Below are 22,332 nucleotides of genomic sequence, written 5' to 3'. Positions count from 1 at the left end.
ACCAGCTTACCCACATCAGCGCTGTTCTATTCACATGCTACACTTAAGGCGAAGGTACCTGATGGTACGTTCGCTTTAAAGGGGTACTCCGGGCTGGGGTTATTTTCAGTGTACGGCCGGGGAGGGGGTGGATATAGAAGCCGCCAGTCACTTACCTCACCGGTTCCAGTGCTGGGTCCCAGATAGCGCCACCCTGTTCTTCCGTCCCGCGGCCGCTTCCTGGTCTGAGCTACGGCTTGAGACGTGACGTCTCAAGCCACAGCTCAGACCAGGAAGGGGCAGCTGGATGGGACAACGGGGCGGTGCGATCCGGGACCAGACGCTGGAACCAGGGAGGTAAGTGACCGGCGGCTTCTATAGCCACCCACTCCCCGGCCGTACACTAAAAATAACCTCAGCTCGGAGTACCCCTTTAAGGTCATTTGAATATAGAAATCTACTACATTTTTGCGTTCTTTAAACTATCTTATAGACCATAAAAAATATACTGTTAGCTTAATTTAATCCACAATCATTGAAAGAAAAAAAGAAAGAAAGAAAAAAAAAAAAAAACACATTCCACTAGCATATTCAAGCTATCCACCCATACCCAGAGGAGCGACTCTCTTTGGCTAAAGCTGAGAAGATAAAGTAAAGTGCACAAACTTTCTAGTAGGGAGAAACTTAAAGTTATTGGGCCAACCAAAACAAATTAAAAAAAAATTAACAAAAAAAACTTCCCTTCTACTTCCTTGGAGGTCTTCCACAGATGTGGGTGGGGGCCAGAGCAGATGCCAGGATATTGTGCTATTATACACAAGCAGAGGAAAACCTTCACTTCATTTAAACCCATTCTTTAGGTCTTTCAGGAAACAGCTTTGCCCCCTTTAAAAACTTGCAACAAAACATGTCAAGCCTGATCTATAGGGGTCAGAGGCAGCTAACACTACAGGCTCAGATCATGCACCCAAGCTCTTCTTTCTTCTTTTAAAAGGGGAGATTCAGACAATATGTATGCATTCCGTCATTGCTGTGAATGGAGCGCCGTAATAAATGTATCTTCCGCACATCCTGACACAGAACACCAGGACAGGCTTCCTATAGCAACAATCCAAACTACAATTTACTTGGCTTAAACTGCACCAGAAAAGACGGAGGAGTACAGAATTTGTGCCACACTTATTATATGGTATAGATATTTTTAAAAAGGGTCCAGCGAGTTGTGATACGCCTGTACTAAAGAGAGACCAACAGAACACAAAGAGGGGTTATTCTCATCAATTCATCAGGTTCTACTCAGCATGAACATAACCAAAGGTCCCCACAAATAGAGTGTGTGTATATATATACATACACACACAGTAAGCTTTTACTGACTGACCCCTTTTTTCTCAGATAGAGAGTATATTATATTATATTATATATATATATATATATATATATATATATATACATACACACACACACACATATATATATATATATATATATATATATATATATATATATATGTACACACACAGCCCTTGCTGCACAAATATTGAGACATGCAATAGACCTCAAAAAGCTTATCCGGAATATCGGGCTGCGTAATACGGTACTAAGTGTTTGTTTACACTGAGTAAATGGATTAGTAAGATCTATGTAAGATTTGGAGCAGAATGCAATGGTAATATGCCACACAGAATCCTCTCCAAAAATTCTATCAATTCTTAAAGCAGATTTGCTCATGGTTGCAGATTTGCTCAAATAACAAAGCCATATTTACATAATAAATATCCGTAATCGTCATCCCCAGCATCCTTCCTCCTCCTCCTCAGTATCCTTCTTAATCATCATCCCCAGCATCCTTCCTCCTCATCATCATCCCCAGCATCCTTCCTCATCATCATCATCCCCAGCATCCTTCCTCATCATCACCATCCCCAGCATCCTTCCTCATCATCACCATCCCCAGCATCCTTCCTCATCATCACCATCCCCAGCATCCTTCCTCATCACCATCCCCAGCATCCTTCCTCATCATCACCATCCCCAGCATCCTTCCTCATCATCACCATCCCCAGCATCCTTCCTCATCATCACCATCCCCAGCATCCTTCCTCATCATTACCATCCCCAGCATCCTTCCTCATCATCACCATCCCCAGCATCCTTCCTCATCATCATCCCCAGCATCCTTCCTCATCACCATCCCCAGCATCCTTCCTCATCACCATCCCCAGCATCCTTCCTCATCATTACCATCCCCAGCATCCTTCCTCATCATCACCATCCCCAGCATCCTTCCTCATCATCATCCCCAGCATCCTTCCTCCTCATCACCATCCCCAGCATCCTTCCTCATCATCACCATCCCCAGCATCCTTCCTCATCATCATCCCCAGCATCCTTCCTCATCACCATCCCCAGCATCCTTCCTCATCACCATCCCCAGCATCCTTCCTCATCATCACCATCCCCAGCATCCTTCGTCGTCATCATCATCATCCTCACTATCCTTCTCAATCATCATCCCAAGAATCCTTCCTCCTACTCATCATCCTCAGTATTCTTCTTAATCATCATCCCCAGCATCCTTCCTAATTATTATCATCGCCAGCATCATCATTCTCAGCATCCTTCCTCATCCTCAGTATCCTTCTTAATAATCATCCCTCATCACCCTCAGTATCCTTCCACATCATCATCATCCTCAGCATCCTTCCTCATCATCACCTTCAGCATCCTTCCTCGTCATCATCCTCTGTATCCTCCCTCATGATTATCCTCAGTATCCTTCTTAATCATCATCCCCAGCATCCTTCCTCATCATCACCCCCAGCATCCTTCCTCATCATCACCCTCAGAATCCTTCCTCATCATCACCTTCAGCATCCTTCCTCGTCATCATCCTCTGTATCCTCCCCCATGATTATCCTCAGTATCCTTCTTAATCATCATCCTCAGCATCCTTCCTCATCATCCTCAGCATCCCTCCTCATCATCACCCTCAGTATTCTTCCTAATCACCCTCAGTATTCTTCCTAATCACCCTCAGCATCCTTCCTCATCCCCAGCATTCTTCCTCATCATCACCCCCAGCATCCTTCCTCATCCCCAGCATCCTTCCTCGTCCCCAGCATCCTTCCTCATCATCACCCTCAGAATCCTTCCTCATCCCCAGCATCCTCCCTCATCACCCTCAGAATCCTTCCTCATCATCACCCTCAGCATCCTCCCTCATCCCCAGCATCCTCCCTCATCCCCAGCATCCTTCCTCATCATCACCCTCAGAATCCTTCCTGATCCCCAGCATCCTTCCTCATCATCATCATCCTCTTCCTCAATATCCATCATCATCCTCAATATTCATTGTCACCCTCAACACCTATCCTCAATGTTTATCTATGTAATTATTATTCACACTTCTGTCCCCGTAGACATTTTATGTCTTTTTCCATTCATCTATCAGACATCATGAACAACAGATTGATTAAAAAGGGGGAAAAAAAACACAATTGCAACATAATGTAATACAGTAACTGTTACATGAAAAATATGGTGATGTGAACAAAATATGTGGATATGTGGGTGTGAACAAACTTCCTGGCCAGAACTCTTTGGCAAAGAGAGGGAAAAGAAAAAAAAAAAGCATGGTGACACATGCTGAGACAGTATGGATGTTTATACACATCTACCAGCCTCATATGTTCTGCATTCATCATGACAGGAGCCAATAAGAACACAGATCACAGCAGATGTTTCCCAGGATTGGATTCCCTGCTGAGACTACTACTGCAGTCAACGACTTCAGCAGCAGGTTGGGGGTTAAGTATAATGCAAGTAAGTTATTATAAGGAAAGACAAGGGGGGTTGGGAATATCAACTGGGTGGAGCTGGTGGAGTCAGAAGAAATATATGTAACACTTGGCCGTCTGTCGGAGAGGATTCCAGGAATTCAGCTGGCAGTCTGGGATCCCTCAGCAGGAGGACGTACAGCGCATTCTGTTGCCGTTTGTTATGACTGAAGAATTGAATGATACATCTTAAACATTCATCCACATCGGCTCTTAGTGCACACACTGCAGAGCTTAACACGCATGGTTTCTTCATATAAGGGAGCTCTGTGTAGTGCTACACATCTGATTATCACTTCTTTCCCGAAGACACAACCCCTTTAAAGGGTTACTCCAGCCAAAATCTTTTTCTTTCAAATTAACTGGTGTCAGAAAGTTATATAGATTTGTAATTTACTTCATTAAAAAAAATCTCAAGCCTTCCAGTACTTATCAGCTGCTGTATGTCATGCAGGAAATGTTTTATTTTCAGTCTGAGGCAGTGCTCTCTGCTGACATCTCTGGCCCAGACAGGAACTCTATGAATCCGTATAGAAAACCTCCCCTGCTCTGAGTCTGGACAGTTTCTGTCTCGGCCAGAGATGTCAGCAGGGAGCACTGCGTCAGACTGAAAATGAAACAATATTTCCTACATGACATACAGAAGCTGATAAGTATGGGAAGACTTGAGATTTTTCAATAGAAGTAAAATTACAAATCTATTTAACTTTCTGAAACCAGTTGATCTGAAAGAAAAAGATTTTCGCTGGACAACCCCTTTAAGCTTGTATAAAGCCTGCTTGCTAAGCTTAGTGATACAATATGGTTATTACGATACAGTTTCAAAGAAGTGAGGGTAAAAACCAACATGCCAACCACCAAAAGAACAAATGGTAATCCTTTCTTTGTATTTATTGTTGTGTAAAAAAATAAAAATCTTAATTAACAATTTTGCTTAGTTTCTACTGTACAGCCTTGTGCTGTGTCCAGTTTGCAGTCAAACTCTCCTCAGGTGCCGCCATTTCTCGTCTCCTGAACAAACTTTATGGCCAATTTATGACTAGATCAAAGTTAACACTGACCTGGTCAGAAATCTACTTATGATATTAATCAGGAGCGGAGAAGTGGATGCACAAACAGCCAACAAGTTGGCTGGTAAAAGAACAAGGCAGTAGACAGTAGAAGAGAAAGTAAGCAAAATATTTAATACAGGCCTCTGGTTGGTCCTGATTTCATACGGAGATTCTTCTGCTGGATTCAGTATGGAAGAAAAATAAAAAGACTCTTCTCCATCACTTGCCTTTTTACACCGATAGGATAACCTAGAAGCATTGTTTCATGGCTTCTCCCTGCACTTGAGCTGTTAGTCAGGAGGAGGGCAAAACCAAGCATGACTGGAAGATGTTGAGTCCTCTAACCTATGACTCGTTTATGACCAGCGTTGTTTAAAGTTCCTGTTTTGCTTTATGCAGCATCGTGTATATCTCATAACTAGAGATGAGCAAACCGGGTTCGAGTCCATCCGAACCCGAATGATCGGCATTTGATTAGCGGGGGCTGCTGAACTTTGATAAAGCTCTAAGGTTGTCTGGAAAACATGGATACAGCCAATGACTATATCCATGTTTAGCACATAGCCTTAGGGCTTTATCCAACTTCAGCAGCCACCGCTAATCAAATGCCGAACGTTCGGGTTCGGATGGACTCGAGCATGCTCCAGGTTTGCTCATCTCTACTCATAACCACTTCAAAATGCTATTCTCACCTGTCAGGTCCTGGGGCCACTGTGTAAGGGGAGCAGGAAGGCTTTCTGATTTTCAAAGACACTTATCTTCTATCCACAGGACTACTGAATGGAGAGGGTGTGTGCAGACTCATCTCTCACTCTATCCAGAGTGATGTACTATGCTATCTTTCTGCACTTCGATAGGTAATAAAGAAGTAGCAATTGAGTCTGCATACTAATGCTCTTTACCCTCTGAGCCCAATTCTTGAGATTGTGGAGGGTCTATTCTCAGAGGTCTGGACCGGGTGAAGAAAAAAAGAGAAAATGGTTGACATTGGTTCCCCCCACCCCGTTTCCATGGAATTTTTGATTTTCGTACTAGAATATCTTACAGGGTCTGTTTGTTCTGTAGCGGTAGAGATCGCCATTATGGTGGGGAAGTATTACTTAGGCACTATGTAGTGGTATCACTAGTAATATATTTCTGTGTATGGGTTTCTCTGATCAGCAGCGGTATGGAGGCAATATGTTATCACTGTATGGTGGTAACTGTAAGGTACATTTAGAATTGCCTAAATCTGCTTATAATGCATGGAAGACAGTAATGTTTCTCCTGCATCCCTGCCAACCCCTTTACTACTATGTATACCTATGTATTGTTTATTTTCATTACTTGAGATTTCATACCCCTCCTTGGCCAAAAAAAAACTCTTAAAAATTCTTTGAGGAGTAGTTTTACATTGCCAAAAAAAAAAAGTACCAGGAACGCTTTAATACGAACAGCACATGGCTGAATTGATCAAACACCTAAATATCAAATCCATACATCCATTGAGGAGGAGGCAACAATAAGATACCTGGAGCGTCACATGCACGGGATGGGTCCTTTCAATTAGACTGGACTAGACTACTGAAGCGTTTTACAATACATGAACTGTCCAGTGGGTTACCTCCATGAATTTATGCTTAATGGAAACATTCATGGTGTCTTGATGATGCAATGCAGGTGGATATTGAATAAACCAGGGATGGGGGAACCTCCAGCCCTCCAGCTGTTGCAAAACAACAATTCCCATGATGACTGGACAGCCAGAGGCTGGGAGCCAAAGGTTCCCTATCCCCGGAATACACAATTATGATCCCCATCACAAAGGGCACAAATGGAATATTGTATAATGGAATGAGGAAATGTGGTTGGCTACAACATCTACAAATTGCTGTCCAAACAAGTAGTTCATTCTTACGGGTGTTACCTCACACAACGTCATGAGAGACAGGACACAGTAAAAACTCACCGTCTGTTTGAGAAGAGAAAGCAGAAGGAAAAGAAAACAAAAACAGAAAGCATAAGTAGAAAAAATGGAAAAGAAAGGGAAGCAGAAAATAGTAATAGCATATTAAATAGTAAGCAGCAGAAAGGATATGCAGTAGGGTCCCCCAACATGTGGCTCTCCAGCTGTTGTAAGACTACAACTCCCAGCATTCCCTCGCGGGTGATGGATGTTATAGCTTTGCAGCTACTGGAGAGCCCCAGGTACAGAGGATATGAGATAACAGTGTAATAAGCAGTAGAGGCCCAGTAATACGGTATAACACAGGACAGAGCCATTCACATAGAGCAGTCACAGAATGTGAAGGCCAGCAGTGCACTGTGAGGCAACAAAATGGCTGCTCCAGTCATGTGTAGGTGGTCAGCACGCTAACACAGAGAAGGAAAAGGAAGCAAGTGTTGTAAGAAGGTTCAAAAACACCCTGTAAGTAAAGAACGTTTATTACTTCAAAACCGTTCACTATCTCAACTGCAATATAATTGACCATGGTGCAACAACATAGGGAAGAGTTATAGAAGGAAACAGCAAAGGCCGCTACTGCAATGAAAAGTGCTGAATGATGTGTGACCAGGGACAACTATTCAGTCACTGAAGAGCATCAAGTAATATTCAGGCCACCTTCACGCGGCTGTAACCTTTTTTTTACGTCAGGAAACACTGACACAAATACTGAAACCATTAGCTGCAAAAAAGCCTACCGTAGTGGTGTCTTCCTTCGGTTCCTCCCTCTGTCTTCTGATGTCACTTATGTGCTGCAACGCTATGGGGAGAGGTAGTGGCTTCTTTTGGCCGGAGGTATAATGCTGCCTCTGGCCACAAGAGTGAATGAAAAGGTTGGGAACCAATGGCTCCTGACCTGGTCAATCAGAGTGTTGCATTTAACTGTATACCCCCTAGATACAGAACTCCGAACAGATTCAGGATGTGCAGCTGGAGTGGTCTAGGATTCTAGATTGCCCCATAGGGTTCTATGGGGCATTTGAGCTGGCATGTCATATTTCTCCTGAGCTATTTTTGTCACGGACTCCTTTCAGAAAAAATCCTGAAGATTAACTGTGCCCAAGTGAACCCTATGGGTCTGGAAATTATTAGGAAATCCAGGTAAATTTCATGGACGTGTGAAGGGGGCCTCCCCAACAACCATTGCTTTCTAGATCCTTCATCTGCCTGCTCAATCAAGACTAGTGTGTATTAACATTACTCTTGCAGGGTTTTTATCCCGCTACCGAAAATACAGGTAACAATAAAATACTAGGTAAGCAAATTGCAGATATACACTTACGTACCGACATGATGTTTTATAGCAAACAGCTGAGTTTTCAAATTCAAAGGAGAAGTTCGGCAATTTTGAAAATCCGTCAGGGGGGAATTTGATAATGAGTGGGTACTTCTGCCCGTGGAGAGCGGCGGGACCAGCCTCAGGCCACTGCTGGAAGGCATTTTCCCCAGAGTTGTGATGACCTCACAGCTTTGGTGAAAATGCTTGTCCTAGCCGCTTAGCCAATCAGTGACTAAGGGCCCTATTACACGGGACGATTATCGTGCGAAAAATCGTTTGAATTTAAACAATCTTTCTGTGTTATTGCAGGCAACGATCGAAAATTCGTTCGTATGTCGTTGATTGTTGATATAGCTCTGAACCTAAAATTATCGTTAATTGTTCGCTGTAATTCCACGTTCGTTCGCTCAAGTTCCGCATTTTTTCACTAATCGTTCAGTTGAATTGCACATTGTTCATTGTTTTTCTGGGATCAGAAGGAATAAACCATCATAGTAACGATCACAATAACGATCACAGTAACGATCGTAACTAACGATTATCATTTGGTGTAATATGGTGAACGATTTCAGGTTAACGATAAACAATCTTGTTTGCGATCGTTTATCGTTAGTCGTTGAAAATCGCTCAGTGTAATAGGACCCTAAAGCAGCATCTAACCCCAGTCACTGACTGGCTGAGTGGCCAGTCCATCAGCTGGGTCGTGATGTGTACAAACCGGAGACCCCAGAGATCCTGGAGCCCGGCGGGGGTCCTGAGGCCGGTCCTGCCACTCACCGCATGCACAGGGAGAGGTGGGTTTGTACTTGTTATTAAATTCTCCCTGCCAGCTGCAGGATTTTCGAAATCCCCCGACTTCTCCTTTAAGAAAACGTTAACATAATTGACTTGTTTTGTATTATAATGGTGGGGGGGGCGGACATTTTTCCCTATAGGTCTTTACTTTAAAAAAAAAAAAAAATAGCTTATTGTCCCTTCTACTTGTGTATTGTACCTTCACAAGTGAAGATCCATCAGAACAGCAGACTGACAAGTTTTCAGTCCTTATTGCTCTTGTCCTGAACAAACCTCTAAGCTGAATTCTGACTAAAGATGACCCTTGATTTGGCCATAAATCAGCTTACAGGATCATTCAGGAAGAGAGGTATGGGCTGGACACTGAGCCTTCACAGGCTTCTTTAATGGAACATCCTTCCAGACTAGACATATTATATGTGAAAACAAGGGAGGCAGAAGGGAAAGAAAGTAAAGACTTTAAAAAAAAAAAACATGGGAGCAATGTTTTTGAACAAATCGCAAAGCAAGAATTATAAAAAAAATTGTCTGCATAGGCTTTAAAGGGGTTATCCACCGCTACAAAAACATGGCCACTTTTCCCCCTACTGTTGTCTCCAGTTCAGGTGCAGTTTGCAATTAAGCTCCATTTACTTCAATGGAACTGAGTTTCAAAACCCCACCCAAACTGGAGACAACAGTAGGGGGAAGTGGCCATGTTTTTGTAGCGCTGGATAACCCCTTTAATGTTGATGTAATTTTGCAAGACGACATCAGTTTTACCTACAAAACTACATGGGACATTATCACTTAATAACCATACGGATTTGTAACAAATGCACGATTCTTCCACTGCCATAGTTAACACGTTCTGCGCTAGCTAGCTAAGTGTCCAGTCCTGATCTGCAAAAAAAGGGTTTCTGGGATCTAAAAAAAAAATCCTAAAAATAACTATACAAATAATAACTATTAATATAAAGTCTGACTCCCTGCCGAAAATATCACCTACTATATGTGTTAAACTATTAAAACTTCAAAAACTCTATACACTCTATATGATTTGAGTAAATGTCTAAAAACACTGAGTTGTTAAGAAAAATACTGCCCAAACAAAAAAAAGAAGAAAATTCTCACAATGTTGGCCTTCTGATAACATCAATGCCTTATTTGCATCCCCAGCAAGAATCTCAGGAATTCGGCACTGGAAGCCTTTAACAGCTGGAGTGCTGATCCTTCAGTCTTACAGCGGATGGTGCCTGAGAACACTAGAGCGCACAGTATTATGGACTCCAGCTCGCTTTCTTGAGCTCTTCAGAATCCGGATGATTGCGGCACAGATGCCTCTACTATTCGACATGTGCGCAATAATTCCAAAGACTTGTCTGCTATCGCACCTGCACTATATTCAGATGGACTTCATGCTAAAATAGAAGGTTCACAAATCTGTGATACCAGCATAGAAACATAGAAGATCAGCAGCAGAAAAAGACCACTGGGTCCATCTAGTCTGCCCTATTAGTATTTCCCTTATCATCTTAGGATAGATATATGTATATACCAGGCAGGTTTACATTAAGTTATTGTAGATTTATCTACCACCTCTGCTTATAGTTTGCTCCAAGTATCTACTACTTTTTCAGTAAAGTAATATTTTCTTACGTTGCTTCTGAACTTTCCCCCAACTAACCTCAAGTTTTTGTGTTTTCGAGTTCTTGAGTTCAGTTCTTTTCTAAAAACACTTCCTCCTTACCCTTTAGGCTGGGTTCACACTGCGTTTTTGCAATCCATTTAACGGATCAGTTATGATCCTTTTTTTATAGGAAGTCAATGGAAAAACGGATCAAAACGGATGCACACAACTGCATCCGTTTTTCATCCGTTTTTTTTTCAAAAAACAGATGAAAAAAAAAAACGGATTGCAAAAACGCAGTGTGAACCCAGCCTTAATCCTTTAAAATACTTAAAAGGTTTCAATCATGCCTTCCCTTATTTCCTCCAGACTATACAGAATCCTGATATGGTTTATGCCTCACACCCTCTACCATTTTTGTAGCCCGTCTTTGGACCCCTTCTATTTTATAAATATCCTTTTTGTAGGTGCGGTCTCCAGAACTGGACACAGTATTCCAGATGTGGCCTCACCAGAGCTCTATACAGCGGGATCACAATCTCCCTCTTCCTACTGGTTATACCTCTAGCTATACATGAAGCATCACTTCATCATGAAGCAAAAATTATCTGCAGAAAATCGTCACCATCCAGATGTTTCCTGGTATATAATGATTACATGGACTCACCTTTCAGAGCAATGACTTTAGAGGCTGGATTCATGATGGCACTTTCAGCAGATATTGGACGTCTTAATGGGGTGTTGGGATCGGCCATATCAATGATAACCACCTGCGCCTGTTCTCCAACCTTCTCCCGAATACAGATATACTTATCAGACTCCATGGTTAGGGTGCTGAAGCCTATGTTGGCCGGATTGATTCCCAGATTCTGAAGCTGAAAAAGTAGGGGAAAATAAAAACACAGTAAGTATATAGAACTATACGTAATATGATGCCCCCAGCTGTGTAATAGAATGGGGACCTAAATGGACATTATAGCAAAAGCAGCTACAGACAGGCTTCTGGTGTCTTAAAGGGGTAATCCGAAAGTATAGGAAACTAAACCAGCTGCAAGAATTAGTATAAAACATGAATCCCTTAGTGACCAATCTAATTTAGGCCATGTGGCCAAAACAGTTTTCTTCGTCTTTCAGCTAAGCCAGACTCTATTAGCAGAGAGATATCAGCAGTAACCGAGGGTAAGGGTACTATTCCACCGAACGATAATCTGACAAATCGGCCCTATCCGTCCGATTATCGTTCAGTGTAATCAAATGACAACGATCATCGGCTGATCGTTGATATAGGTTTAGACCTATAGTTGTCAGGCACCGACCGCACATTGCTACGTGTAATAGCGGTGCACGGTCGGCGACTGACGATTTGCAAAGTTCATACATTACCTAGCCATGGTCCAGGGCTCCTCCTGGGCTCTGCTTCTCCCTGGGCCCCGCTCGCTGCAGCTTCAGAGCGTCCTGTCTTAGCTGACAGGCCGCTCAACGAATCACAGGCCGGGACCGCCGCGGCCAGTGATTGGCTAAGCAGCCAGTCAACTAAGACAGGACACTCTAAAGCTGCAGCGAGCGGGACCCAGGAAGAAGCAGACCATGGAAAGGTAATGTATGTAGTTTAAGCAAGGCCTGCAACGACAGCGGCAACAGCGGCAACAGCGGTAATGCTGCGTTTACACAAAACGACAATTGGCCCGATCGTACGATTAACAATGTTGGAGTAACGATCAGCGTTTAGACGGATTGATACATCGTACGGAAAATTCGTTTTGCGATCGCTTAAGCCTATCTCACACATAGGTTAAATCGGCGAACGACTGTTTACACGGAACGATCTGTGAATTTTTGGTGAACGACGATTTGAGAACATGTTGTAAGATCAAAATGAACAATTTCTCGTTCGTCGATTGATCGTTCGCTGCGTTTACACGTACAATTATCGTTCAAATTCGATAATTATAGCGCAAATTCGCACGATAATCGTTACGTGTAAACGCAGCATAATAGGCCCAGTAAACGAGCGCCGATCTGGCAGATCTGCGCTCGTTTACAGTTATTATCGGGCCTTCATCAGGGCATGTAATAGTACCCTAAGTATAGACCTCTGGCTTTTTAAGGCACCTATCAGCACCCTGCAGTCACCTCAGAGCCCTGTGCCCAATAGGAAGCTATCAGAAGTTTAGATTCATCTAACCTACTGATAGTTCCCCTTTAAACCAACCATGACTCACCAAATAAAGGGAACAAATCACTTAAAAAACACCTGTAACGCTATGGGAATGTGCTGAAGCAGCACCCAGCACACTTCCCAAACATGCTTCTACACCCCCCGTCCCTGCAATGTACAAGCCGCAAACTTACTTTATAAGCTTGGCGCCCTGTATGTAAATTGCCCCCAAGTAGTCACGGTGAGCGGTGAGCATGCGGCAAGTAGTCACTGTCCCCTGGGCGTCCCGCAGCGGTAATCACGCCCCTCTGGGCGTGATTAACCTGCATATTTTTTGCGACGTCGCAGAGAGGCGCGCCGTCCCTGACGTCAGCACGCCTACATTCCTGCTGTGCTGCTCATGCGCACTACAGCGGGTCCGGTTCGCGTCGTACTGCGCAGGTGCAAAATAGCCTCAAACTCGTTGCCAGCAATAAGTTTGAGGCCTTCTGCACCTGTGCAGTTTTCGGCTTGTACATTGCAGGGACAGGGGGTGTAGAAGCATGTTTGGGAAGTGTGCTGGCTGCTGCTACAGCGCATTCCCATAGCGTTACAGGTGTTTTTTAAGTGATCGGTTCCCTTTAAATCCTCACTCCTCCAATGTCCCTATTTTTCTGACATGGAATATCGAGCTGTAGTAGTTGGGGTGCAGCACCTGTCTGAATTCAGGGAGCTGCATAAAATGTTTCACAGCCTATTAAGCATCAGCAAGAAAAAAAAAAAAAATCACAGCCTATTACTTGTTACTATCATCTCTCCCCTCTGTAAAGCCGCCAGGATAAAGAGACTTATCTTCATAGTATGTCACCCCCTTATTTGTCAGAGAGGACATCTGCCCCCTGACTCTCCGTTACACATCTAAGCAGACCACGTGTTCATCACTCTCCATGGCTTAGGCTGCCTTTACACAGAGATTTATGACAGATTTTGTAAGCCAAAGGAATGGATTTGATAAGAGGAGAAATCTCAGTCTTTCCTTTATGACCTGTTCTCTGTTTATAGTCTGTTCCTGGCTTTGGCTTCAAAAATCTGTGTGTGTAAAGGCACCATTATTGGCATCTGGATTGCACAGTTTTGGTCGGATGTATATGTGAAGCCGTGTGCATGTAGACTTGGCCAGGAGTAGTATTACGCATGAACTCATTGTGGGATTTTAATTTATAGTCAGTTTTGAGCACATAAGGTTCCGCTTGGCTCAGGCTTTTAGATATAAATGTGTTTTTATGCATTTTCATCAAAAACTGCAAGTAGCATTTGCATCTACTTTTAGAAAAAATATAGGTATGGGGAGGCAATATTATATTTATTTTATAATCTAGATCAATTTGTGCTTTTCAAATTGTCCTGTCAGCAAATTGGGTTTATGTGTTAAAGGGGTTGTCCAGCGAAAATCTTAGCCTTTCAGGTCAACTGGTATCAGAAAGTTAAATAGATTTATAATTTACTTCTATTAAAAAATCTCAAGTCTTCCCGCACTTATCAGCTGCTGTATGTCCCGCAGGAAATGTTTTATTTTCAGTCTGACACAGTGCTCTCTGCTGACACAGGAACGGTGTCTCAGTTTTATATGAATCCCCATAGAAAACCTCTCCTGCTCTGGATAGTTCCTGTCTCGGCCAGAGATGGCAGCATAGAGCACTGTGTCAGTCTGAAAATAAAACAACACTTCCTGTAGGACATACAGCAGCTAATAAGTGTGGGAAGACTTGGAATTTTTTTAATAGAAGTAAATTACAAATCTATAAAACTTTTTGACACCAGTTGATTTAAAAGAAAAAGATTTTCGCTGGACAACCCCTTTAAGCTTGTAAGTAGTCTTTAGTGAACTTGCCTAACTGTATGGGTTCAGCAACGTCCACCGAATAATTGGTATTTGACTCCCGGTGGCTGGAGAAGTTGAATGCCACCCTAGGGCTGCAAGGAAAACATGGATATGGCTTATGGCTGCACCTATGTTTTTCAGGACTCCCTATAGCAGAACCGAATGTCTCCAGATGCCGGGAGTCAAATGTTGAGTGTTTGTGTTTGGAGAATGTTGCTGAACCGAAACAGTTCAGCAAGTCCCTTCAAGTTCCAAATAATAATAATAATAATAATAATAATAATAATAATAAAAAGAATACCAATAATAATAAAAAGAATAAATAATATTCATAATGATAATAATATTAACATTAATAATAATAATTTTCATAGCATAAAGTACTTGTCATCCGATAGCCATATTCACTTCCTCACTAATACAGGGAATATTCTTTTTTATACATCATTTATACAATAACAATCCATCACAGGTTTCGCTCTAAATATAACACAATATGGCAATGCAAGTTGTGAGACTGCAATCCTCCCAGCGAGCATTGGGACGGCTTCCAACATGAATCATCCGCTGAATAAACTACTAACCTGAGGCTGCTTTTACAGAGGCAAACTGCTAGGAAAGGCAAGCAATGCAGGAAGCACGCAGGTTGTTTCGCGGAGAAAGCACTACAGCTAATACCTTGGGGGAAATGGAGTATTTTTTACTCTATTTTAAAAGTGCCGCTACAAAAGCGATGCGCTCCATCACCATTATTAGTTGTACAACAGAATAGCGGAGCAATGGTTACACTTGCACAAATTGTATAGAACTCTATCTATTCTATACGTTAAAAAGTACAAGGCTTTCTTTGCTGCAGTGAAAAGAGAATTTATTGTTATTGCCCAACAGCATAAGGGGTTGTGTCCTAAAGCTCTTCCCCAAGATATTGGTTTGCTTATATAGGAAGTTACGTGTCAAAGCCATAATTAAAGGGAAACTCGAAGCCGATTAGTATTTAACCTTCTGATCTCTCTCTCTCTATAGTGGATGGGGGGCTGAGGATGAAGGCAGCTTTCTTATCTTCATCCTCGAGGCCGTTTTAAGGATATCAGCAGTTTATTTAAAGTGTCACTGTTGTTTTTTGTAGAAATCAATAGTCCAGGCAATTTTAAGAAACGTTGTAATTGGGTTTATTAGGCAAATATGCCATTATCTGCATTCAAGCCTTTCCCCAGGTCCCCCCCCCCCTCCTCCTCTCTCTCATTCACTGCTCATCATCAGGAAATCTCAACTCTTTTACATCAGTCGGGCCCTGTGTAACTATGGAGGGGGGAGAGAGCAGAGAACAAAGGATTACACAGTGGGAGCTGTGTGAAAGCCGGTATTCAGAGGTCAGAGAGGTCAGTGCTGAATTCAGAGGAGATAGCCCGGCGATGTAGCTGTAAATTAACTCTTTGTTGTCCTGTTTTGGTGCCTCATCTCTCCATAGAAAACCATGAAGACAGGAGGGAGAGCTTTAAACTGCTTTTTTATGATAAAAATGCACTCTTTCAGCTATTAAACCCAATTACAAAGTTTCTTAAAATCGCCTGTACTATTGATTTCTGCAAAAAAATTGTAAACGACAGTGACACTTTAATATGCTAATTTCACCGTACTGGGGGCGGAGCTACAGTCCTCATTGCACTGATCTGCCCCCCCCCCCCCCCAAAAAAAAAAAAAAATAGGCAGATAGGTGCTCTGAGGGCAGTAGCCCCACCCCTGTAAAAAAAACTTACCTTCATCCTCAGCACCCGGTGCACTATAGGGACTTATCAGCAGGTCAGAGTATTCTAATTTTCTGCCACATTATGTAATCTTCATGATGCTTTGCTATGGTCCCATTCACATACATGTTGTAAATGCATGGTATGTTCCCATCAGCATTCTGTGAAAAGGGATGTGGTGAATCCAAGCAATGAAGAGGCATAGACCATACACACATTCATGTATTCAGTTAGTGACTATGTCGGGGTCATTTTCTGCATATATAAGACTTTAGATCCTAAAGCACAACAATGCACACTCTTAGATCTGAAAAAAAAAAAAAAAAAAAAACAACCTCATCCATGCTTGTCTGGGCAATTAATGTCTATGGGGTCTGTGTCTCTCCATGTGCGGATACACTGGCATCCCATAACGACATTATGCTGACAGATCTGTGCAATGGAGGCAAACCATGATGTGAAAATACCCTGTGTATCCTCACGGCCTAGATATAAGGGATATACAAAGCATTCACCATTCTCTGGGAGGTAGACAACCATGAAGAAGTCTATAGGAACAAGCAGCAAAGGTAGGGCCTATACCTACTAGGCATTTATGACGTATCCATAAGGCATGCCAAAAATGCTTAGCTATAGTGATAACATTATAGTGATCTGTAAATGCTTCCATTTAAAAATACTCAAGTCTTCCAGTACTTATCAGCTGCTGTATGTCCTGCAGGAAGTGGTGTATTCTCTTCAGTCTGACACAGTGCTCTCTGCTGCCACCTCTGTCCATGTCAGGAACTGTCCAGAGCAGGAGCAAATCCCCATAAAAAAACCTTTCCTGTTCTCCAGACTAGAAAGAATTAACCACTTCCTGCAGGACATACAGCAGCTGATAAGTATCAGAAGTTTAGTAGTTTTTTTGTTTTGTTTTTTTTTTTTTTTTTACAAATTACAAATCTTACAATATTACAAAACTTTTTGCCACCAGTTTATCTGAAAACTTTTTCCCCCTTAAGTCAAATATTTATGTTATACATATTTAATTTTTGGTGATATTTTTTTCCCCAAAAATTTTTTTATTTTACTTTCTGCATTCTACCACTAAGCTTAAAAATAAACTATAACGTCAGCCTCCCATACACTTTAGAGTATGAGTACTGATTTGGCCTTCAATCTAGCATGTATGGGGCCGTTGTGAACCGCCACCGACAGATGAAGTCAGTAGTTGCAAGGGGTTGATGGAAAGTCACAGTCAGCCCTTTTGTTCATAAAGAGATAAGCCGCAGAAAGCATGCTCTCGCTGCGGCTTACCCCTCCTCTCCCCATACACAAATATTGCATTTTGCCAACCACAGCCAGCAAGAAAAAGAGCTTGTGACCTGTTACTATACAGCCTCGCAGAACGAGACCTCGGAGCGGATGATGCAGATGGTCTGCGGGGAAAACAGTGATTACCGCAATCTTGAACAGTTATCCACAAGAGTTCCTTTCCCACTGGGACATGTACAAGAGACTGTCATGGGTTTCCAAATATAGAACGAAAATTCAGCCAGTGCTCTAAGGGAAGCCATAAGTACTCTGAGGAGATTGTGCTGCGGAGACTGCACAACCATTACTATTCAGGAGAAGATTCCAAAATATTCAGCTATAAAATTCAAATTTTTTTTTACTATTTCTACAAACCGTACGTACAGGGAAAAGCCTAAAGCCCCATTCACATAACTGCGGATCTGCCACTACAGATCTGTTGTAACCATCTGCATATGCACAGATCCATTGATTTGAATGGGTGATGGATCATGACCCCCAACACGCATCCGTAACAGTTATGGGTGTGTGTATGGGGCCACAAAAATCAATGGGTCCCCAACTGCAGATCAGCAATTGCAGACAGAGTATGGCATAAAGGAGAAGTCTGGCGATTTTTAAAATTCAGCAGCTAGCAGGGGGGGATTTGAATACAAGTACGAATTTACCTCTCCCTGCGCCCTCGTTGAGCAGCAGGACCTGCTACAGGACCCCCACTTGGCTCTGGGAACCCTGCTGCGGACACGTCATGACCCAGATGATAGATAGACCACTCCCTCAGTAGTGACCTCATCACAACTAGAGGGTAAATGCCTTCCGGCGGGGTCCCAAGGCCATTTCCGCCATTCACCGCAGGCACGAGGAGAGGTAAGTCCCCCTGCCAACTGCCAAATTTTAAAAATCGACAGACATCTCCTTTAAAGGGGACCTGTCCACCTGGCTGCCGGGGTGAAGTCTGCCCGACCCCACCGGTGGAGCCCTTTATACTTATCCCCCTCTCGAAGTCTCGTTCCCCATCCTGACGCTGAGAAATCCCTGTCAGAAGCCGTGCGCGTGCCCACCAGAGATGAGTCCCACGCCCATAGAGAATGACTTGTTCTGTGGCTCCCAGCATCTGGACGTCCCGCTCAGCCAATCAGCACGCTGCGGCAGGACAGCACACTGATTGGCTGAACAGGATGTCAGGACGCCAGAAGCTGCAGAAGCAGCCAGAGCGAGGACCGGGCAATGTATGCACCAGGCGGCTGTGTTTTAAAGGGGCTGCCACTTATATACTGGCAGCGGGATGATGATTCCGTTATGTGTGAGCCCACCCTTGGGGAGAGTTTTGATAAACCTGCCCCAACAAATACATATTTATTAGATACTGTGATGTCTGGTGTATCACTGAAGATATGGACAGCAGGCAGTCTATAAAAGAGGTTGTTACTGCAGTCATTGCTCCCATAAGCGGCACAGGACAATATGCTGCACGAGGACACAACCGTGGGAAGGATTTCTATCGATACTCAACATCTGCATTTTAAAACGGTTCCATCAAGAATGCACAACAAGCTGGAGCAAGAATCCCTCCAGACCAGAAAAGATATCCTATACTGGAATATATACAGATAATTCACCAGCAGCATTATATATGTCCTTCTCCTATCTCTATTTATTTGCCTATTAGGTCTATCAGTCTGTGCTGTAACATAACATACAGGGTATGCGGGGCCGACAAGGTGCACATGCGGCGCTCCAGACTAATACAAGAGTTATAATTCGCAGCCACATGACTAGTCAGTGTGACTATCACATGAAAGCACTTTGTCAGGTACACGCTCGGTACGGACACCCTTAGCGGCGGCCACATTAGTTGAAAGGGATTTAACATGAATGAAAAAATGTTCTGTTATTGCATGTTAACAAAAAGAAAAAAAGTAATAGAGTAAATTGAATATTTTGTCATTCTATCCTGTAAAGCATTATATTCTGCTGTTTACAATGCTCAGCAGCACACTATGAGGGTGGCCACGCTGCTCTGAACTTAAAGGGGCTGTCCAGCGAAAATCTTTTACTTTTAAATCCACTGGTTTTAAGAAAGTTATATAGATTTTTATTTTGCTTCTATTTAAAAATGTCAAGCCTTCCCATGTTTATCAGCCGCTGTATGTCCTGCAGGAAATGTTTTCTTTCTAGTCTGACACAGTGCTCTCTGCTGCCACCTCTGTCCATGCCAGGAACTGTCCAGTGCAGCAGCAAATTCCCATAGAAAACCTCTCCTGCTCTGGACATTTCCTGACATGGACAGAGGTGGCAGCAGAGAGCACTGTGTCAGACTGGAAAGAATACACCACTTCCTACAGGACATACAGTAGCTGATAAGTATGAGAAGAATGGAGCTTTTTAAATAGAAGTAAATTACAAATCTATAGAACTTTCTGAAACCAGATGATTTGAAAGAAACATTTTCACTGAACAACCCCTTTAAAATGGTAGTGTGGAGACTTTTTTCTTTCAAATCAACTGGTGAGAGAAACTTATATAGATTTGTAATTTAAAGTGTCACTGTCGTGAATTTTTTTTTTGCAGAAATCAATAGTCTAGGCGATTTTAAGAAACTTTGTAATTGGGTTTATTATCCGAAAAATGCATTTTTATCATGAAAAAGCAGTTTGAAGCTCTCCCCCCTGTCTTCATTGTTCTCCTATGGAGAGAGCTAAAGAAAAGACCAAAACAGGACAACAAAGAGTTAATCTACAAATCCCTCACGGGATATCTCCTGTGACAGTCACCAGTGACCTGTCTGAGCTCGGATTACAGCTGTCACCCAGCTCCGTGCCTGTAATCCTCTGTTATCTGCTTTCTGCTGCCGGCTAACTCCCTCCTTCCTCCTCCCCCCTCCCCTCTCCCTAGAACAGACAGGGTACGTCTCCTGCAACAAGTCACAATTTTCAGATTTTTCAGAGTGGATGAAAAAGAGGAAGGAGGGGGGGACCTGGGAAAAGGCTTTTTACATGCAGATAATGTCAGATTTGGCTAATAAACTCAATTACAAAGTTTCTTAAAATCGCCTGGACTATTGATTTCTGCAAAAAAAAATAAAAATACGACAGTGACTCTTTAACTTTATTTAAAGGGGAACTATCAGCAGGTTGGACATATCTATCCTGCTGGCAGCTCCATAGAGGGCACGGGGCGCTGAGGAGGAGGGTATGTGTTACCTTCATCCTCAGCACCATTCTTGTGCTGTTTAATCTGAAATCCTCTGCCAGGTAAGCAGTTAGGAGCACTGGGGGCGGAGCTAACCCTGATCCAGTCCATCCCCTGCATTGATTATCATTAGAAGGGGTGGGCCGCCAGTGCTCCCAGCAGCTTACCAGTCAGAGGATTTTCAAATAAACAGCATTGGACAGTGCTGAGGATGAAGGTAACAGACATAACCATCCTCAGCGCCCTTTGACCACTAAGGAGCTATTAGGGGATTAGATTTGTCTAACCCGCTGATAGTTCCCCTTTAAAAATATCAAGTCTTCCAGTACTTATCAACAGCTGTATGTCCGGCAGAAAGTACCCTCTGAAATGACAGATGCATATGAAATCAGCTGTCAATCTCGACTTAGCTTCCAGAGCCTGACATACAGCCTATCTTGCAGTCAGAGCTGCCATCTAGATTTAAAACGAGACCAAGATTGCAGATCTGCATGTTACCTACACTGTAGCATCTGTGCAGAGAGGAGAGGACGGGGGGGAAACAGACGGGCTGAAATGGGAGTCGAGAAGGTAAAAAAAAAAAAAAAAAACAGTCTCCAGTATGCCTCCTGTCTCTGTATGAGTGCATATCCCCCCAGGAAGGGCGTAACATGGAAATTTGCTCATGTTACCTAGCCCTCCCCCCAACTATCACAGGGCATAGCCACTCTTTGATTGTGACATTTTTTTTTCCTCAGCAGAAAAGTGAGCCGACGACACATCTAATCCTTCTTCTGCGCCAAAATCCTTTATGGTGCGTTCACACCTACAGGATCTGCAGCTGATTTTCTGCAGCAGATAGGTGTGAATGCACCCTTAAAGGGAAACTATTAGCAGATAGACATTCGCAGTGTGAGATCTGCTGCAATACAGTACATGTAAATGTTATGTTCTAGCAATCTTAGCCCCTTATTACAACCAGAAAATCCTCTCTAAGATACATTTAGTTTCCTCCATGTATCAGTAATAAAGTGGTGTTTTCTCTGTGGGAGAAGATTGAGTGTTTTTCTGAAGTGTGCTATGGCTGCAGCAGGCTGTATGTGTGTGTGCGCGCGCTATGGCTGCAGCAGACAGTATGTGTGTGTGTTTGTATGTGTGTGGGCACTATGGCTGCCGCAGGCCGTGTGCATCTGAGAGACAGAGGCCGAAAGGGTGCAGGAGATGGTGGGGACATATTAAAGAAGTCCTCTTTACCCATCCCCCTGCAGTGCAGCATTACAGCTCATGGTTCCCTGCCAGGCTCCAGATACTGTATTGTCACAGTCCCACTCAGAAATGCCCGCTCAGCCAATCAATGAGAGAGGCGGGACACAGCTTTAGTTCCTGTAGGGCCGCAATGATTCAGGAGCGTGGACGCTGGCAGAGTGCTGATAAATCTGGGCCTATGGCTGACCTTTATTTTACAGGTATCTGGCAGTGTTAGCAGTGTTTCTTTGTGTATAGTGAATATTAAGTTAGAAACATAGAAGATTGTCAACAGGAAAAGACCACCTGCTCCATCTAG

At 43.1% G+C, this 22,332-nt stretch overlaps 1 protein-coding gene across 1 annotated transcript in view; it reads right to left on the bottom strand.

Moving 5' to 3' along the window:
* The window catches only part of LOC138785304 (clathrin heavy chain 1-like), a 68,442-nt gene that overhangs the window by 38,040 nt on the left and 8,070 nt on the right, over positions 1–22,332 (bottom strand). The window contains exon 2 of the mRNA XM_069961119.1: positions 11,205–11,412. Coding sequence (XP_069817220.1) covers positions 11,205–11,412 — 208 coding nt within the window. The remainder of the gene's footprint in view (positions 1–11,204; positions 11,413–22,332) is intronic.

Source organism: Dendropsophus ebraccatus, chromosome 3 (assembly GCF_027789765.1).
Source record: "Dendropsophus ebraccatus isolate aDenEbr1 chromosome 3, aDenEbr1.pat, whole genome shotgun sequence".
Classification (NCBI taxonomy): domain Eukaryota; kingdom Metazoa; phylum Chordata; class Amphibia; order Anura; family Hylidae; genus Dendropsophus; species Dendropsophus ebraccatus.
This window is presented reverse-complemented; position numbering and strand designations above follow the sequence as displayed.